The 21364-nt window shown below is 46.4% G+C and overlaps 1 protein-coding gene across 1 annotated transcript in view; it reads left to right on the top strand.

Moving 5' to 3' along the window:
• LOC144771844 (omega-amidase NIT2-like) overlaps positions 1-21364 on the top strand; it is a 355442-nt gene that overhangs the window by 217206 nt on the left and 116872 nt on the right. The window contains exon 5 of the mRNA XM_078656108.1: positions 13042-13140. Coding sequence (XP_078512234.1) covers positions 13042-13140 — 99 coding nt within the window. The remainder of the gene's footprint in view (positions 1-13041; positions 13141-21364) is intronic.

Consider the following 21364-nt stretch of genomic DNA (forward strand, 5'->3'; position numbering starts at 1 on the left):
CGGCCGTGCAGTCATCGCGTTTGTTGCTCTGCACCTCGGAGACTGAGGACACCTTCATCCAGTGGGGCCGACTTCGCTGACCCCTCTATGCCTGCACGCGGTCCCGGTGGTGCATACTGCCGGTGGAGGGCCTCATTTATCGCAGCATGGAGTTGAGCGACGCAGAGACCGATGCGAGCTGCGGAGCACTGGCCGCAGTCTCCCTCAGAACGCCGCCCCAGAATCCTGGCACATCGGAATAGGTGGGTGTAGCGGCTCCGAGACTCGGGAGTTGGTTTGGTGATGCCCGGATAGAATTGGGGGACCGAAGAGGCAGCGCTGAGGGTTACTCGGCGAATCTAGGCGTCAGGCGGCCACGTCCAAAATGGCGGCTGGGCTGTAAACACTGCGGCGGCCCCCTGCACACCGGCGATTGTGGACATACACAGTGAGAGAGATCACCCCCGCTGGACTAGGACGGGCTGTATGCCACTTTGGAGGTGAGAGGGGGTGGGGCGCTGGATGCTGAGTGCCTGACTTGCTGGTGCTCACCTGGAGGGCACAGTGACGGCTGGGGCTGCACTGGCCTCATAGCGAGGACTGTGCTACATCCCCCTGCATATTGGGAATAGTGAGTGCTGGCATTGAGCGAAATCACCCCTGCTGGGCCAGCACAAGCTGTGGGCTACTCTGGAGGTGGGGGAGACCGAGACATTGGGGAATGGGCGCCTGATCTGCTGGCTCCCACCCGGGAGACGACGTGCTGGCCGGGACTGTGATGACCTCCTGATAAGAACTGTGTTGCGCATGGGCTGCCAGGAGGGACCCCGTTTGCCCGGCTGGAGACAGTGGTGTGGTGCAACGTCTGGAGGCAAGGCTTGAACCTCCCAGGGACACCAATGAGCTGCGCCAGAGGGCAATGTGGCTTTCAAAGATCACAATCTCCTGCTGAGTTGTTTGGGGGACTGGGGGCCTCTGCTGCGCCTGGACATAGCTGGAGCTGGTGCCCACCAAGAGGGACAGTCGAGAAGATTGCTGGGGAGGTGGACTTGGTTCCTTACCCCCTCCTTTTCTTTCTCACCCCCCCACATCGGGGACGCGGGACAGCTGAGGGGGCTGTAGCAGTGCGGTGGAGAAGGCGACTGGGCAGCGGAGGGATCGCCTCTTTTTCCGGAGATTATCGGAACGTGGGGACAACTTACAAGGAGCCGCGTTGCTTGGTGGTGGTGGGCGATCCCTGGGCTGAGGGGTGTGCTCTCAACGGCGCCTATAGAATTGTTTGGGGGCCTTGGTTGAGGATTTTTGTGGCAGCACCTGGAAGAGCATTTCCCGGGAGGTGACATATTTACCTGTGTTGGGTCGCTCATCGCACAGTCGCCTGTTGGACCCTCCTCTTGGGGGGGCTGGTTGGTTGGAGTGGCGACCCCGCTGGTCCAGGTCTCAGAAGACTTGTGTACCCGGGCTGTAAGAAATACTGGGAGGTGAGACTGACACTACGGACCGTGCGGCCTGGTCGACATGGGGAAGCCACGAGGTCGTCAAGGGGGGGCTCCGCCAGAACAGGAGGATGGAGTGGCGTAACAGCAGAAGCAGGACAGCGTTGGTCAACCGCCAGAGGGACTGATGCAGCAGCTGGTGGACCAGATCCTCAGCGCTATCACAGACACAAAGGAAGCACTACAACAGGATATTGTGCAGGTATCGTTGGGACTGGGTCTCCTGCGGGCAGATTATGGGAAGTTGGTTGACCAGGTGAAGCAAACTGAGGCTATCTTGGAGGTCCTGGAACCAGCGCAGAACACAATGGATGTCAAGATGGGGGAGGTCAATCACAGACTACAAATACTGGAATGAAGGACTGAGGATGCCAAAGGGCATAATAGAAGAAATAATATACGTGTTGTTGGCTTTCCGGAAGGAGTTGAAGGGGACAGCATGATAGATTTCCTGGAGCAGTGACTGCGTACGGAGGTGGCCCCGGAGGGCCTGACTCCGTTTTATACCCTGGAGAGGGCGCATAGGGTGCCCGCCCATCCGTTGACACCTGGGAGACCACCCAGGCCGGTGGTGGCCCGTCTCCTTCATTATAAGGATAGGGAACTACTGCTCCAGAAGGCACGCACTGCGGGCCCCTACAGAGTAGACAATAGTAAGGTGTCATTGTTCCCAAACTATACTTTTGATGTACAATGCCATTGAGCTTCGTTTCTGGCAGTTAAGAAGGCCCTCCGAGACGTAGGCATTCAGTACTCATTGATTTTCCCGGCGCGCTTGCCGGTGACGATGGATGGTAAAACATTCTTTTATAATGACCCGAATGAAGCCTGGAGTTGGTTTGAGACCTACAGTGCAGAAACAGATGGAACGGGAGGCGCCGAGGGGGAGATGGCAGAGGCGCCCCAACCGCTCCGTACGAGGCGCAACAGAGGATGCCGCCATGGGACACAGAAACCTTCCACTTCGCAGACGGTGAAAGAGAGTTCTGTAGCCCTGCAGGCCGTGACAGAAATCTCGCAGGCGAGCGGAGCATCGCGGCTGGGAGCCACAGATTCGGAAAAGGGGTCAGAGGGATCGGACTCTGATGGGACGGATGCGGGGAGTGTTACCGGGCCGCATGTCACACCAGGGACGGCAGATGAGCTTGTGGATGCTTGAACTTTTGTCGTATTTCAGTGATCTATGGGGTTGGGTGCTCCTGGTATTGTGGCCTCTGGATAAGGGTGGCTGGGGGACGCTTGGCGATTGGAAGGGCTTGGATGAGGGATTGTTGATGCCGAGTGGTTTATGGTGGGACGAGATGGGAGGATACGGTGGGAAGACGGACTAGGTCTTCTAGGCTTCAGAGCCCCCCCCCCTAGTTTCACTCTTAAGAGTGAACTCCTGGTAGCTACCAGGGAGACTGTAAGTGGGTGGTTTGGATGGATGCTAGCTGTTTAGAGCCTGTCCTGGGGAGGGGAGGGGAGGGGAGGGGGGTGTTGTTGGGGGTTGTGGTTCTTTTTGGGGCTGCTAGAAACACCGGTGTGCCAATGCAAGGGATGCAATTGTGGGGAAAATTTAGCCAGCAGCATGGGGACATCACATTAGTTAAAATGTATTACGTGGAATGTTAGGGGGGTGCATACGATGGTGGGGCGCCATAGAGTCCATGCCTATTTGGTGCATAGAGGGGTGCAGATAGCATTTCTCCAAGAAACTCATTTAGACCGTGGTGAAGGCCAGGCTTTGCAGCGCCGCTGGAGGTGGCAGCTCTTTTATACAACGTATTCTGCTTTTGCTAGGGGAGTGCTTGTTTGGGTGAGGGCAGGGGTTCCCTTCCACCTGACTCAGCAGATAGTGAACCCGGAAGGGTGGTTTGTGGCTGTTCTGGGGAGGTTGGATGGGAGAGATGTGACACTGTGCAGTGTGCAGTGTGTATGCCCCCAATGTGGACCAGAAGGCCTATTTCACCCAGTTATCGGGGAAGCTGGTGCCAATTCTGACGGGTTCGGTGATTCTGGGGGGAGATTTTAACATGGTCACGGATACTGAGATGGATAGGTCGCACCCACCGCTACCCCGGGTACCTATACATAAGCTCTCCAAGCTCCGGAGAGACTGGCAGGCTGAGTGGGGGCTAATTGATACTTGGCGAGCGCAGCATATGGGCAAACGGGACTATTCTTTTTATTCCGCATTACATGACTTGCACGTCCGGTTGGACGCGGTGTTGTGTTCCCCAGAGGTCCATGCGCTGGTCTGCCATAGCGTTTATTTGCCGAAAACAATATCGGACCATAACCCGCTGTTGTTGGTGTTACGGTGGTCCAGAGTGCAGCCTGCAATCCCTACTTGGCGATTGCGCCCTGAGGCTTTGGAAGACCAAGTATTCTGGGAAGAGGTGCGGGAAGGCATGGAACATTATTTCCTTGAGAATGAGGGGTCAGCTTCGACCCTAGCACTGGAGTGGGATGCTTTTAAGGTGGTTGTGCGGGGCCTGTGTGTAGCTAAGACGACATGAGTGCGGAGGACGCTTCTGACAGACATAGAGAAGGAGGGTTTGCGACTACGCCGCACAGAGAGAGTTCATCCGGAGGATCTGAGAGCACACACCGCAGTGTTGGCTGAAAGAGAGGGGGTGGCGGCGCAGGTAGAGAGGCTGCGCTGCCTCGACCACAGGGAATACCTGGTGCAGGCGCATGCGGAGAGAGATAGGGTAGGCTCCCTGCTAATTGAATGTGCAGGATTGTGAACTGAAGGCTTGGTAATTTCTATTCCATAATGGTTTAGATTCTAGGCATTCAAAACAGTATTCCTTGAGGACTTATTTATATAAAAATATAAAATGTATTATACTATTCAATATAGGTCCACAAATGTGAATCCGAATGATCAATTATTTAAGATATAGACCACAGTTACAGGTGTATTATGAAAAATATATATATTACTTAACTTCATCAATGTATAGTTTGAACTAAACATGTTATCAGCGATCTTGTATTCAAGCAATATGTACATTCCATTCATAACAACACTGGCACTTGCACATAATCCCAACATATATTCTTATTGCTAAGTGGAAGCGCAGTCACTCCTTTTAACACAAGTAGTGTTACCATCATTGTTAATTGCAGTTAAATAAACATCTGTGGGATATAATCAACAATTAATGACATATGACTCTATAAAGGATGTGGTGTCGATGTTTTGGTCTTCGGTTGCCAATTAGGTCAGTGAGACCATCTTCAGGACTCAGCATTGTTACGAAAATCACTCCTGCGAATACTGACATAAACAAATGAATCAATACAACCAGTGACATTTAATATCACCCGTTTACAACACGACCAACACCATTGTCAGCACTCCAGTGTCAACCAGTCCAACTCTGACCAAAATTACAGAGATTACAAAAATAGGCCATGTAAAGCTCTGATGGAACATGACCACCCAAGAACAAACACCCCAAATGTGAACAAGTGCACCTAAACTTGCAATTAAAGCAACCTGTCGCCAACACTGCTATAAAGAAACATATCTTATCACCCTAAGTGCAGACACCTCAAGTACATATAACCATGTCATAGGAACATACCTTGCAACTTAGACAACAATTGCAAATACCCAACTAACTTCTGAGCTTTGCTGTGAAAAATAAAATCCAAATAACACCTTACTACTACAGTCTTACTCAAACAAAAAATAAAATGGAAGGCACAAGCACGAATACATCATCTTACCCAATGGCGACTGAATTTAGATAGTCTTTTCTAAAATAGTAACAGCACAAAAACTATTAATCCTCAGCTAATGTGGGTCATAATGCAAACAAAGTCAGCAAATCATAATGAATCAACAAGTGTAATTACTCACATTGCACACGGATGGGCGAACTATAATGTCTGATCCAGGCAGGAGGTGTAGTCAATTCACACCGACTCGGGAGTCTTGGTCATGTTGTGGACGCGGTAACACGCCACAGCTTAATGTAAGTTTCCGTGTTGAGTACACAAAGCCTAGGTCACATTGGAAGACAAATTCACCATGGCGCCATCTTGGAGTAACTTGCTCAAGATTATGATATATCTTCAAAGCCAATATCACTTGGGCTATCAATCTCGTTAAATCCGTATCCCATAGACCAAAAAAGCAGCGGTCGTCCCAGAAAATAACCAATTAGGCAGTACCACGTTGTATTTCTATGTGCAGTATAGTTTCAAACACGCTCAGACAACCAGTGGCGATATACAGATCTAGTAAATCACATTACGACAGAGCATCCATCCACCCTACTAGAAATATTTAAAAGTAGACGGCAGGCCGCAATGAATATACTAGGCTACTATATCTGATAGTAACATATTAGATGTAACTAAAAGTGATATTAACATTACTGAGAAGAGGCACCCATCTTCTCATAAATAGGAGGACTAGGCAGTAATAGCTGATTGAACTGCTCTTTACGAGATCAGTATATAGCCAGGACTTATAAATAATCAGCAACATCTATAATACTAGAATATTAAGAGATCTTCCACGGTACTACTATCAAATTAAATAGACAGCTATATTATACATTAGCTTGTATAGGATTCAACCAACCAGTCCCCCTCGAGTCAATCAGTAACTTAAACAAATTGCATCTCCAAATGTATGTAAATATAGCAAAGATAGAATAAGAGCATGATCACGTATGAACTACATCTACCCAAAAATAGATCAATATACCAGACCACCCATAAGTAGCATTAAAGGGTGGCCAATGTCTGCCATTCCACGAACTGGTTGAGACCTTTTTCAACAGTTTAGGTAACCAAATCCACTTGTTCTCTCTCATTGTAAGTTGACAATGTATAACACGTCTCTGTTTCAAACATTTAACCAGTTCAAGCACAAACCATTTAATTTCATGGGGGGCATGCAAAATCTTTACACAGTGCTCAACCAAAGGTGCATTGGCCACTTTGTATAGAATACATGACTTGTGTGGTTTTCCCAATATAATATAAGGAACAAGTACATTCAATACAATAAATCACATTTTTGGAACAACGATTTAAGTAATGTTTCAGTGTCCACATTTTATCTTTTAAGGTACTTGTTTTGACTACAGAAGTGGTGGCACATGTGGAACAACTGCCACGAGGGTAGTGTCCAGTTACAGGTTTTAGGCCCCGAAGGTGTTGTAATGAATTTGGTTCAGGATCATGATCATTATATGCCCCGACAAGATAATCTTTCAGGTTTTTTCCTCTTTTATACGCAAACAATGGTCTTTCCTACTGCATATCATTAGATTGTACTAAGTGCCAATTCTTCAGAATAGTCTTTTTTTTATACAATTAGATTCAGTTCCAAAAGTCGTTACACAGGTTAGGCTTTAATAGTCAGGTTCTTGATGTTAACAAAGCATCACAGTCTTAGTACCAGGCTCTTTTTAGGGAGCGTTTCACAAGACGATGAGGATAACCACTCATAACCAATTTGGACATGAGCATTTTGGCTTCAATAAAGTAATCATCCCTTTTGGTACAGTTACATTTAATTTGTAAGAACTGGCCAAAAGGAAGGTTGTCTCTCAGGTTACGGGGATGATGGCTTCCGAAGTGTATTTCGTGCCGTAGGTTTAGTATATAGGTTAATTGACAAGATCCCCAAGTCATTCCACATTTTTAAATCCAAAGATTCCAGACATTACATTCCGAAATTTTTCAGAAGTCCTAGACATCTTGAGTTACCCGATTTGCCGTTACCATTTGAACACAGCCCCCTGTATTCCTAAGGGAATACAGACGGGGCCATTTCTGTTTCCCAACATTTTATGTTGAACCACAGAACATTGTACATACATTGACCTGTATGCTTGTAATAGACCTTGCTCGTCCCCCTACTTATCACCTGCTAGGAACGCCAGACCTCCTTCTCCAACCAACTTAGCACATACCTCACTCCCACCCTTTTAACACAGACACTTTGCAATATTGATCGCAACATTTCCTCCCTCCCATCCAAATTAGTCGGACTTAGAGAGGATTTCACTAACTCAAAATCCTCGAAACTGATAACCCGCACCTCTTGGCCCACTTCGCCACGCAAGGGTCCCCCAAAACTCATTAATCCCAAGCTCAGAAACACCATACCACTCCAAAATTGCTCTCAGAGACCTTGTCGCACCTTGAATGACTACTCCACCGCTAACCTCTCTGACCTCTGCAATTCCTACTCTCCTAGGGCCCCACGCGAGGATGCAGCCCTTCCTCATTCTAACATGCCTGTTATTATCGGGACCAGCAGAACTCTCTTCTCTCCTTGCTCGTCCAGCAGACCCCCTGCAACTTACCGCCATCCACTCATCCCCCCCATAACTAACCCTAGGCCCCTGACATGCATGCTTGTGAACTGCTCCTCGGCGGTTCGTCATGCCTCAGAAATTTCCAGAACCATTCTTAGTAAAGATATAGACCTTGCCTTCCTCACGGAAACTTGGCTCAACGATCACTCAACACCCATCATAGACTTACTCTCCCCCCCCGGTTAATCCATCCTCATAAAAGACAGACCTAAGAGAATAGGTGGAGGTCTAGCAATAATCTTTGCAAATGAACTCCCGCTCTCCCTAGCCAAAAACACTGACTTCGAAACATTTGAATACCTTGGAGCAGAACTTAAAATGCAAGGCACCCCCCCAATACGACTACACGACATCTATCACCCTCCAGGTGAACCTCTTTCCTTTGCTGAGGAACTATCTGATCTTCTTTCACAATTGTCCCTTTCGAACTCTAAAAATCTCTTCCATGGAGACTTTAACCTTCACTGTAGCTTGCGAGACGATCCTACCATCAAACTTCTCAATAACCTCCTTGAGATTAACGACGTCAAGCAACTCTGCCTTTCCCCAACCCATTCTAAAGGGGCTACTTTTGACGCCATCTTAGCTACCAGTGATCTGGCATCCCTATTGACTGATCTGATCACCACCTCATACTGTTCTCGATCTCACCCTTAGCCCAGCCTGCCCCTTCTAAAATCAACAAAACCACAATATTATCCAGAAACCTTAATCGTATGCCCCCAGGTTTACTGGAGGCTAAACTCCAAGCTCAACTCAGTTGCACACCCCCCCCTCTCTCAATGCAAATGAACTCAATGAGCATTACAATGAAACTGTCTCTGAGATTCTGGATCAACTTGCACCACCCAAACCAAAAACTCTTCAAAAAATATCCTTTCCAAAACTTGGTTTAATCCAGACCTCAATAAGACGAGTACTTAGACTGGCAGAAAGAACCTGGAGACAACACCCATCCCCCCCCAATCTTGTCCTCCTTCGAACTGCTAGATCCGTGTACAAGAAACCAATTTTCGCCAAAAAGGCTTCCTTCTTCCGATCACAGCTCTCTGGGGCCAAAAACAGACCCAGAGAACTGTTCAACATTATTAGAAATCGAACCTCCCTCGCCCCCCCCCAGCATGACAGCCACCACAAGCAAATGTGAAGAAATAGCAAACTTTTTCTCTGAGAAAATTGACCAATCCTTCACTCTAACTCAAATCCCCCCAAACCCCTCGGTTCCCCGGACACCACTTCAACACCTTCCCCTCTGCTCACACCCCCTCTGTCCTCCCCACCCCTACCTTCTCCAACCGCGTCTGAATTTCCTCCGACAACACTCAACTCAAAAGCAATACCTCCTTGCTGAATTTGCATTCCGTCTCTGAACTTGAAGTCTGTAACATCCTGTCCAAATTAAAACCATCTTCCCACACTAAAGGCCCTGTCCCATCTTCCCTTGTCCAAGACCTAAAGCACGTCATTGTCCCGTATTGGACCAATATCATCAACTCGTCCCTTTCCTCGGGGTGCGTCCTGGTCTCCCTCCAACTCGGACAAAACACACCCATTCCAAAAAACTCTAAGGCCGACCTGAATGACCCAAACAACCTCTGCCCCATCTCAAACCTCCCCTTTCTCTCTAAAGCCCTTGAAAAATGTGCCCTTCAGCAATTGGATAAACACATTGACACCTACAACCTACTTGACCCCCTACAATCCGGCTTCTGTAAAGGCTGCAGCACTGAAACTGCATTGCTAAATATAGTTGATGACATCCACCTTGCCCTGGACAATGGCGAGATCTGCCTACTCATTCTCCTTGACCTCTCAGCGGCATTTGACACAGTTAACCATTCAACCTTACTCTCTACACTTAAATCTCTATTTGGCCTCAATGGTACCATCCTCAACTGGTTCAAATCCTACTTCCAACACAGAACCCAACAAGTAAAAATCCAAAACTGCCTATCTAGCCCCACTCCAGTCTCCCTTGGTGTCCCCCAAGGATCCATCCTCTCTCCTGGTCTTTGCAACCTTTTCATGGAACCCCTTACTCTCATTCTCAAACAAGCAGGTATTAACTATCACTTATATGCTGATGACACCCAACTCTACTATAAAATTAAATCCCATTCTGATGTACTGCACCTTAACACCCCCCTAAATAATATCCAAACCTGGTTCTATTCCAATCATCTCAAACGTAACCCTAATAAAACTCAAATCATTATTTTCTCTACTAAAAACAACCCTCTCCCCATCCATACATGGATCACTGACCTTACTTCCCTTAACTATCCACTCTCCCTCTCCGAATCGGTTAAATCCCTCAGCATCACCCTCAACAGTAAGTTTACGCTTAACTCCCATGTAAAAAACTTGGCTAAAGGCGCACTTTTTACGCTCCAACATCTCAAAAAAATCAAACCCTTCATTCCAGCAGAAGATTTCAAATCAGTTGTACAATCCCTAGTCCTCTCGAAAATTGACTATGGTAATGCCCTTCTCTCCAGGCTTTCCCAAAGCTCACCTGGCCCCCTCAAATCTGTTTTAAAACTAGCGGTTAGGATTATAACTGATTGCAAATGTTCTGACCACATCTCGCCGGCTCTAAAGACCCTTAAATGGCTTCCTATAGAAGGCAGATTCTCTTATAAATTAGCCTACATTACGCACAAAGCCATCCATCAAAATACCCCGCTCTACCTTTCTAACAAACTCAAAAAAGCGGGCAGTGCCCGCTCGATGAGAAGCACTAACTCTCTCCTCCTCATCCCCCGTTGCTAAAAAAGAAAGCCGCACAATCTCGCTCCTTCTCTGGTAAGGCCCCTAGCATCTGGAATACCCTCCCCAAAGGCCTGCGACTGAATCCTTCATGTGTCAGTTTCAAAAAAAGACCTTAAATTTCACCTGCTCAACAAATATTGGGGCCCATAATCGTTTTAAGTCCGTACCTGCTGTTCTGTCTCTTCCTTTTTGAATCTCCAACCTTCCCCCCTTTCTCCCACCACTCCTGCACCCCACCAACACATAATTGCCCCCCACCGTACCCATCCACGACTCTTGCGTCCCCCTCGTTTCACCCCTCTCCTTAAAATTAGCCACCTCTACCCCCATTCTCGCCTAACCCTTCCGTTTCAACAAAAATTAGTCTAGTTCCTTTTAACTGTTTAATAATTTGTAATTATGTTATCCATATGCTGCCTAGAAAATAGCTCCATTAATATCCATGGGGTTACCCAGTTTGTGTACAGAACCTGGAGGATACTATAGTAAACGAACAATGGTTCTGCTACCTATCTCTCTAGGAATTATTTAACAATCGAATCCCGCCCACCCACCGGGGGCTAATCATTTAATGATAAGAAAAATATATTTTCAGAAAGTCTTCCAATTATTTCAAACAATCATACAGAAGTCAATCAAACAATTCATATGTATTAAAGATATAGTATATACACACATAAACACAAAAATCATGTATTCAGTGTATAAATGGTTATATATATATATATCACATCACATTACAAACATTTACAGTGTGCAAATGATTACATATATAAACCACATTACATTACAATACACAAAAAATAATAATCGCATATAAAAATAATGAATTCTTATATCGTCCTGTTCCTATTTGGCAGTCATTTGTCACATATCACAGTTGAATTCCACAGTCACTTATTCAACACTGACAATGGTGTTTAGTTTATCATACACGTCGACGTTTCGACCCCTCCTTATCATGCGAAAACTTGATTTGTCAATCTGGGGTCTTCATTAGGACTATACAAAGTGTGTGAAACCTATACAAAAAAACAAATATATCTATATTAAAATTGGGATTCATAATACTAGGGGAGAACTTTATTCCACTCCTATAAGTCAACCTTGACTGTGAATGATGGCCTTGTATATAATTGATCCCTGTAGGTTCCTCTCCAGACTGTGAGCGTGATTTTGCACTCAATGGAGATGGGTTGTCGTAGTTTGCCCGTTTTTTGAATATTTGGAACTCTGATGTAGTGATGAAGGAGGTGAGTCTCACGCTCTCTCTATGTCATCAATTTAATTTAGGATTATTAAACATTTAATTAATAATAAAGGTTTCTTATGTAATTTTGACATTAAAGGTTAGTGGAAGTGGAGTTTATTTATGAGACCCCGTCCCTTGGTTTATCTGAAATTCAAAACCCTACATCAATTTTTAACTGTGAGCCACTAAGTAGAGAGTTCTATATGGAATAAAGTTCTCCCCTAGTATTATGAATCCCAATTTTAATATAGATATATTTGTTTTTTTGTATAGGTTTCACACACTTTGTATACTCCTGATGAAGACCCCAAATTGACAAATCAAGTTTTTGCATGATCAGGAGGGGTCGAAACTTCGACGTGTATGATAAACTAAACGTCATAGTCAGTGTTGAATAAGTGACTGTTGAATTCAACTGTGATTTTTGACACATGACTGCCAAACAGGAACAGGACGTTACAAGAATTAATTATTTTTATATGTGATTATTATTTTTGTGTGTATTGTAATGTGATTTATATATGTAATAATTTGCACACTGTAAATGTTTGTAATGTGATGTGATTTATATATGTAACCATATATACACTGTATATGTGATTTTTGTGTTTATATGTGTGTATATACTATATCTTTATTACATATGAATTGTTTGATTGACTTGTGTATGATTATTTGAAATAATTGGGAGACTTTCTGAAAATATATTTTTCCTATCATTAAATGATTAGCCCCCGGTGGGTGGGCGGGATTCGGTTGTTAAAGAATTCCTAGAGAGATAGGTAGCAGAACCATTGTTCCTTTACTGTAGAAAATAGCTCCATCTTTCCCTTTATATCGACAATAATGAGTCTAGTTCCTTTATACTGTTTAATAATTTGTAATTTGTATCCCTATATTGCTTAGCCAATAGCTTCATCCTTTCACGCTGTATCATAATCAAGATATGATATTCACTTTGTTTGTTAAGCCTACCATATCTCAATGTTCTTTTCGTTACCATTTGTTTTTGTAACCCATGTGCTATCGTCTTTCCTATATAAAGCGCTCTGATACCTAAGGGTGAAGCCAGCACTATATAAAACCTCTTAAATAAATAATAAATATAAATAAAATAATTTGTTTTGTATGACTAACATTAATTGACTACTTATAAACTAGGATACAACATATTCTCAATTGTTTGGTTTCTCTTTTGTAAATGCAGGGCTCTTGATAACCAAGTGTATGTAGCCAGTGCCTCGCCAGCAAGAGATGAAAAGGCATCATATGTTGCTTGGGGACACAGTAGTGTTGTGAGTCCTTGGTAAGCATAAACTGTTTAGTAGATTTTCAACTTCATCAGTGTTGTAATTACTGGCATTGCTTATACTTATATGGCAATGAAGAATTTTTGTTGTTGTTTATTTGACTAATACTAGCCTACTCTATTCTGTGTGTGCTGGAATAAACATCCTAATAAACCAAATCAGAAATCTACGTCAAATGTATGAGTAGGAACTGTCATGACCCTCTTGTTTAAAACTTTTTTTTAAATAAAACCTATTTTATTAAGGTGAAGCTGATGCATAATAGGGCTGACTGTTCAGTTCATATATTAGTGGATTGTTAGTACAGGAATACCCAATAAAACAAAGTAAAGTTGTCACCTGATCTCCAACCATAGAATCCGTATTTCCAACACAGTTTTACTCATGTAAGCTGTACTAGCATATAATATATTTCTGTTCTTTCACATATATGACATGGAGCCATGTGAGGAGTTATATGAATGCACCATTCAAGGGAGCTACAAAATCAGGAACCAGGGAACAAACTAACTCTGGGGTGGGGTGTAGGTAGTGTCAGAGCTTGAGGCTTCCCCCATGCGTGAGGCAGTGCAGGGAGGACCTACTCTGCCTTGTTGGTGGGTGGTGAAGGGGTGTTCCGGTGGGAGGAGGCCTGGTAATGAGTAGGCATGATCTTCCCTGGAGGACTCATCCTCTGATAGCAGGAGCAGGTGACCCTCAACATTTATTCTGAGATGTCTCAAAGTATCAATCCCATGCCTGTGTGTAGTCTGGGCTGTGCAACCCATTTTGTTCTTTGGTTCTCAGTAGCTCTCCCTCACGTGCCCCATTTGGAGAGTTCTCTGCTCCACTCCTGAAGTGTCTGATGTTTGGGTAATTTCCTGCGCCAGGACTAGGGCTAGGTCCGCAAATCTTGAGGAGATCCTATTAGTTTTAGACTTGGGAAAGAGGCCCAGTAGGCAGGCCATTGGGGATAATGCCATACCATTCCTTGTAGAAATATTGATATACTGAATGACTGTTTCCCAGTAGTGTGTCAGGGTGGCGCAGGCCCAAACAATATGATAGACATACACTTCAATCTCCAAACATCTGGAGCAGGTTGCCTATACCCCTGGGGTCATAAGATTAATATGTTTCGGGGTTAAGTACGCCCTATGAAGAAAGTATACCTGAATCAGACAAAACTGGGAATTGCGTGACATGCAGCGGTGTAGTTTAAAATGTGCGCCAGTCCACATCTGTAAGGTTGTGCCCTGTGTCACCTGCCCATCTGTCTCGTCGGGCTGGCAGTAAAGCATTGTGAAGGAACGGGGATCATTTGGGACTTGCAAGAGGTGGTAAAAATGTGTGCAAGGGCTCAATGTGTGGCCAGTTTTTGTCTGTCATCCTCACATCCCACGTAGCATGATGCCATGCTCATATATAATAAGACGTTGTGGGGGGTAATGTTGTATTTATCAACCAGATCATCAAAGCTTCAGAGTCTCCCGTCAATGTACCAGCCCCCCATTGTGCACAAGCGCCCCCTCTACCACTCCCAGGTTCTGCCCCAATTGCCCACATGTAGGATATGCCCAAGCAAGATGGCCGACTGCTCACTCTAAGGAAGAGCCCTGTAGTTCCCCCTGACATTCTGGCCCACTCTTTCAGTTTAGTGGCATTGGGTAGTTTATAGGAACACCCTGGCCATCGGCTGGGAGTTGCGGTGAGCAGAGACGGGTGCAGGATTGAGATTGCAGCCGAACAGGAGAAAGGATAAGTCCAGGTAGCACCAAGATGGCAGCCGGCATTGGGTGCTAGGCTGATCCACACCCAAAGCCGGCGGGGGCAGACTTCTGCACACTGTCCCCTCTGGCTGATCAATAGGGTGGTGTATCGGGAGCATTTGAGCAGAGGAGAGCGGTGTTGCAGGCATGAGTTGGAGCTGAACCTGACAGTAAGTTGACAGGGCAGAGCTGCTTGCCATCCCTTGAAGGTAAGGTTTTGCTCCCGAGCAGAGGGCGTCCCGGATGTGACTCATAAATGCAGAGGTTAGAGAGCCTGTGGCACTCGAGTATGACTGTGCCTGCCTCATAGAGTATTGTCTGGCACAGACCCCATTTCCCTCCAAAGTCATCTGGCATCATCCTGTGGTTGTGCCTGCACAGGCACTGGGGGTCTGCACAGGCCAGGGCCATGAGGCCTACGAATACTCGTTAGACACAACACGGAGAGTTGGAACTGATTAAAGGATATCGGTGTATGCTGTGGGCATTGCACCAACACCTGAAGGGAACCCCAGCAGCCTATTGGCATACAATGCATTGTGTGGAGCAATTAGATGACTAGTGACCTGACTGCAGCCCAACAGCGCTTGAGGGATCCTGCGGCATTGTGATAAATTGCGATGGTCGGCTGATGCGGGTTTCTCCCCCCACCTGCATGCCCTGGTGGCACCCTCGCAATGGGGGCCCACAACATTTGTGTGATCGAGGTGCCCTGGTGGGGCTGCCTAGTGGCAAAGAATTCCTCACCTTTTGAATTACCCTTGCACCAGCATTTCATGGAAACTTTTTTCATAGCTCTCCCACGTCAATGAGGACGTCACAATAGCTCGGCTCTGCTCGCGTCTCTGTATGACGCCATCGGAGCCATAAGAAGCCCTCGGCGGCATGCTGATGTCTGTTCACTTTTTTCCATTTCATTATAGGATTTACTTTGTTACAGTCTATCTGTGGTTGTAGCAGTGCGATGGCTACACAGAAAAAGTCAGGTCTCAAACCTTGTAGGGAGTGTGGGGCATCATATGTCAATCACGGACCCCAACGAAGATTGCCTTGGGTGTCTGTCATAGGATCACGATGTCGAAGGATGTTTGTCTTGTAGAAGGATGAATCTGAAGGCTCTTATGGGGAGGGAGGCGAAGTTATTTATGGCCTGGGCGAAGAAGGAAAAGAGGGGCTGCAAGAGGACAAAGTCGAAGTCCCCGACCCCGCACACCTTAAGGTCATCCAAAAAACACAAGAAGAAAAAGTGTCATGGGTCAGGCGTCGTTCTTCGAAGTCATTGAGGTCGGTTTCTCCAGTCCAGCGGTGTCTTTGAAAAAAATTACACCCTATCCTTCTCTTCAGGTGACGCCGGTACATTCTCTGGCGCAGAGGGGTTCGCCGATGCCCAAGGAGGCGTATCCGGTTTCTCCGACTTTGCCTATTCCGGCTCTGGTGTCTCCGGTGCCACTGTCAGAGCCCACCTCACGGCCTCGGCCTGAGCCAGACCAGGTGGCTCGGGATCCATACCCACCTTTTTCGAGACCAGGTGCGATCTTTTGCATTTTTTCAATGCGATGTTTGGCATGTTTGCCAAAGCGGCTAACTCATCCAGTGCGCCAGCTGGCCCCATGGGACTGCTCTCCTTTAATTTGGGCATTCCCCAGCATTTTGCCCAGGCACAGTTAGTGCCCTTCATGCAGGTGACTCTGTCACGGCCTCTTCCGACGCCAAGGTTCTCGAGGCCGATCCTGCAGGTATCTCTGGCGCTGTCAGGCTTTGGGCTGGCGTCTTCCCGACTTCGTTGGGCGCCGCTGGCAGCTACTGGGGGACTTCCTTCGATGCCGGCTCCGAGGTCACCGCCAATCCCAAAGATGCAGTCCAGGAGGGAGGCAAAGAAACTGCTGGAAGAGGAGGCTTGCCGGAGCAGGCTAGGGAGGGAGAAGTCTGTGGATGACTTTGAAGGTCGAAAAACCAAAGGTGGTGATGGACGGAGCGTTGACAATACAAACACTCACCCCCAGTCAACTGATCTGGGTTTAATCCATCACCGTTCTTTAGCTCACTTCGCCACCCCAGTTCAGACATGGCCATATGCAAATCAGTCTGACCCTGTGCCTCATGGGAACAGTCCAGCCCGAACTGCCAAGCCATGTCTTCCCTGGACCGGAATCAAGCTTCCCAGGACCTGTTTCTGGCATTACAGCTGTCTTCAGCCGGGCTTGCTTGACTCCAGTGGCAAAGTGAGCAAGGGACTCACGTCTGAGCATACCCTGCCAACTTAGGGCGAACAAAGAAAAACCAAAGGTGGTGATGGATGGAGCGTTGACAATACAAACACTCACCCCCAGTCAACTGATCTGGGTTTAATCCATCACCGTTATTTAGCTCACTTCGCCACCCCAGTTCAGACATGGCCATATGCAAATCAGTCTGACCCTGTGCCTCATGGGAACAGTCCAGCCCGAACTGCCAAGCCATGTCTTCCCTGGACCGGAATCAAGCTTCCCAGGAGCGGTTTCTGGCATTACAGCCGTCTTCAGCCGGGCTTGCTTGACTCCAGTGGCAAAGTGAGCAAGGGACTCACGTCTGAGCAAACCCTGCCAACTTAGGGCGAACAAAGAAAAACCAAAGGTGGTGATGGACGGAGCGTTGACATTACAAACACTCACCCCCAGTCAACTGATCTGGGTTTAATCCATCACCGTTCTTTAGCTCACTTCGCCACCCCAGTTCAGACATGGCCATATGCAAATCAGTCTGACCCTGTGCCTCATGGGAACAGTCCAGCCCGAACTGCCAAGCCATGTCTTCCCTGGACCGGAATCAAGCTTCCCAGGACCGGTTTCTGGCATTACAGCCGTCTTGAGCCGGGCTTGCTTGACTCCAGTGGCAAAGTGAGCAAGGGACTCACGTCTGAGCATACCCTGCCAACTTAGGGCGAACAAAGAAAGACTTTGAAGGTCTTCAGGAGGCCATTGAATTGGACACTACTCTGGAGTGGGAGCTCTCTTCTCCCAAGGCTCTACATTCTCAAGGCGTGGCTCCATATCACACATTTATTAGGAAGACTGCTAATCTTTTGGATCTGCAGTTACCCACTGCTGAGTTCAGGTCTAACATTCTCACAGAGGTTTTGCATTCTCCTTCTTCAGTGATAGAGCCTTTGCTCCCATTCAATGAAGCTCCGATGGAGCCAATTCTGGAGGTGTATCAGAAGCCAATGTCTGCCCCGGCAGTCTCTAGAGAGGTAGCAAGACGTTACAAGGCTGCACCAAGAGATCCAGCATTTTTAACCTCACATCCTTCACCAGAAAACTTGGTGGTTCAAGTATCATGTTCTTCCAAACAGTCGACGGGTTCCTTCCCCTCAACCCCGGGGGATAGGGATCCTAAAAAACTGGAACAGTTGGCTAAGGTGTTCTCAGCAGCTAGCATAGCATGGAAGTCTACCAGCGCTACTTGCCTGTTAGGAAGGTATATTCATGCCTTGATGGACACTGCCAAGGAGGTAGCTCCTAAGCTGCCTGAGCATGTTCGAGGTCACTTTATAGAGGTGTTGACTGATACGCAAGCAGCGGCCCGTCAGGGTGACTCAGTCAAGTCTAGATACAGCTGACTCAGTCGCCAGAGGGATGGGCTCTTCCGTGGCGACAAGGAGACATGCCTAGTTATGAGGATCTGGTTTTTCACCGGACGTTCAAGTCACTCTGCTGGATCTTCCCTTCGATGGCTCCAGGCTCTTTAGGGCAAAGGCAGATTCAGCTCTGCAACGCTTTAAGGATAGCAGGGCTACTGCTAGATTTTTAGGCCTACAGGCCCAGCCTAGGATCTTTGGCTACAGAAGATTTTGAGGATTTGGGAATGTTGCTCCTTTCCAAGGCCATCAGCAGCAGCAACAGCAGCAGCAGCTGCAGAACCCTCTGTATAATTCGCACAGAGGGAAGGGAAGAGGTTGTCTGCAACGGGTCGCTCACCAACAGGTCTCTTCCTCCTCCTCCTCTCCTTCCCCCCCACTGGATCTGCTGGGAAGCAGCTCTAGATTGCCCATCTTAGAGAATGTTGGACACGTAGAAGTCCGGTTGTCCCATTTTCTACAAAATTTGAAATCTGTTACATCAGATCGTTGGAGTTTCCCCCTCCTTACCCTTCTCACCAGGTCTGGTGTTCTTTGGACCATCCGTTGCTTCTGCAGCAAGAGGTCCTTTCCTTGTTACAGAAAGGTGCAATAGTTTCAAGTTCAAGTTTAGCTTTATTGTTTGATTATTTAAAATCATTGCAAAACCCCCCCAAGAAAAATAGAATACATCTGCACAGGCGGCTAAGATTGTCATAAAAGATTGAATTGTATCGGTGCTTTGTCTTACATAAATTGCAAGAATATAAAATTAAGGTATTATAAAATTGTACTTTAAACAGTTTTAAAATCAAATAACAGAAGAATATAAAAATATGTACCCCCAAATAATGGTATGGGGTGGTATTGCGTGAGATTATTTAGTCATCGTCCACTTGCAATAGGAAACTATTGACGAGTTTCATAAATTTGACTCCTCTGCAAGCCAGGATGCATGACGAGCCCTCCAGCCAGCGTATAACTGCTTGTCTGCTAGATCGGATTTTCAGTTCGATAAAAATCGCTTTTAGGTACTGTCTCCTTTGGCTTAGGATGGCTGGAAAGGCACATAACAAATGGATTAGAGTTTCTTTTTTAAATCCACATAGTCGACAAGCTTCTGAGTTAAAAGCTGGCTTCCATGAGGGGGATAAGTCCTTGGAGTCATGCACGCCCATCCTGAACTTTAGAAAACACATTTTTAAATAAGAGCTGAAATGGGCAGATAAGTAGAGTTGAGGCTTTGACGTCCTATACGATTTTATAACTGTCCATCCATGCCGCCTCTTTATAAGCGCCATTTTATCGTCCAGTAAAGATTTCTTTTTGGCCGCGACATTTACTATTTTGTTAAAAGAAACTCTGTCCATCGTATTGTCCCATGCTGGTTGAAGTTCCATCGTAGCCAGAGAAGTACTCAGGAAACTCCCGCAGGAGTTTGACATTTCTTGCTCCTTCTGTGACTTGATTTCGTCCCAGCAAAGGCTGTTCAGAGTGCCCGCTTTGGAGGATCGGAGAGTGTGGCAGAATTTAATGAAGTTACTCATTCCCCTGTATTTCTGGCCCTGGAGACCAAATTCCAGTCTTACCTGGGCTGGCGAGGTGCATTTCGGCAGATCAAAAACCGCTTTGTAGATTTTTGACTGTAACTCATTCTGTAAATGCGAATCTTTACCACACCAGAGGACCAAGCCGTAGGACAAACTGGGTTGAATTTGGGCGGCCATTACTTTTAGCAAGTGGGAATAGGTTGGGCAGTCCAATTTTTTTCGAATTAATCTATAGGCATAGATCAGCGACTGGGCCTAGGCTCTGAGGGCCAGTTTATGTTCTTTGTGAATTGTACCCTGCCCTATAGTTACACCCAAGTATTTATATGAACTTTTTTCTTCTACGTGAGCCCCATTGACCATCCATTTGAACTTTAGTTTTCTAACGTCAACTAGGCGGACGATTTTTGTTTTCTCTTTATTTAGCTCCAGCTGTTCCTTTTCCAAGTACGATACCAGATTATTTATTGATCTCTGTAACCCCACTGGGGTTTGGCTCAGCAAGACTATATCGTCCGCATATTGAAGGATTGCAACTGGCTCGTTAGTCAATTTCGGGGGGTGGCAGTCTGGTTTTTCAATATGTGGAGCTATGTCGGATAAATACAGGTTGAAGAGGCTGGGGGCCAGGACACAGCCTTGTTTCAAGCCACCTTGTGTGGGAATGCTTGCGGTGGTACGCAACCCATTTCCCAGCTTAACTCTTGTCCAAGTATCAGTATACAGGGTTATTATGGCGTCGAGCAGTGCATTCAGCAGGCCCCATGTTTTGAGTTTTTTCCATAGGTGACACCGGCTCACTCTATCAAATGCAGATTTAATGTCCACAAAACAGGCGAAGAGGCGGAGTTTCCTTCTTTGCGCTTGTTCCGTCAAGAGAGCTAGAGTTGCGAGATTAGATTGCGTACCCATGCCTTGCCTAAATCCTGTCTGGAATTTGGGAATGATGTTTTTTTCCTCCATCCAGCCTTGCAGGTGGATTAGTAGGCACTAAGCATACAATTTTGCTTCCACGTCAATCAGTGCGATTAGTCTGTAATTTCCCGGCTTACAGTGATCTCCCTTTTTGAATATGTGGTGGATGATGGTCCCCCTCCAAGAAACTGGGATGTTGGAGTGCGAATAAATCTCATTGAAGACTGGGGTGAGGATTGAGGACCACAACTCTGGGTTATTCCTGAATATTGCATTTGGTATACCGTTTGGCCCGGCCGCTCCTTGAGACTTTAGATTCTTTATAAGTCTGCTTAGATCTTTCGCATTTATTAGGGAGCTTTGCTCATTGGAAAAAGAGTTCAATTGAGATGAAATATTTTCTGCTGCAACG

The sequence above is a fragment of the Lissotriton helveticus genome, chromosome 8 (genome assembly GCF_964261635.1).
Source record: "Lissotriton helveticus chromosome 8, aLisHel1.1, whole genome shotgun sequence".
NCBI classification, from domain to species: domain Eukaryota; kingdom Metazoa; phylum Chordata; class Amphibia; order Caudata; family Salamandridae; genus Lissotriton; species Lissotriton helveticus.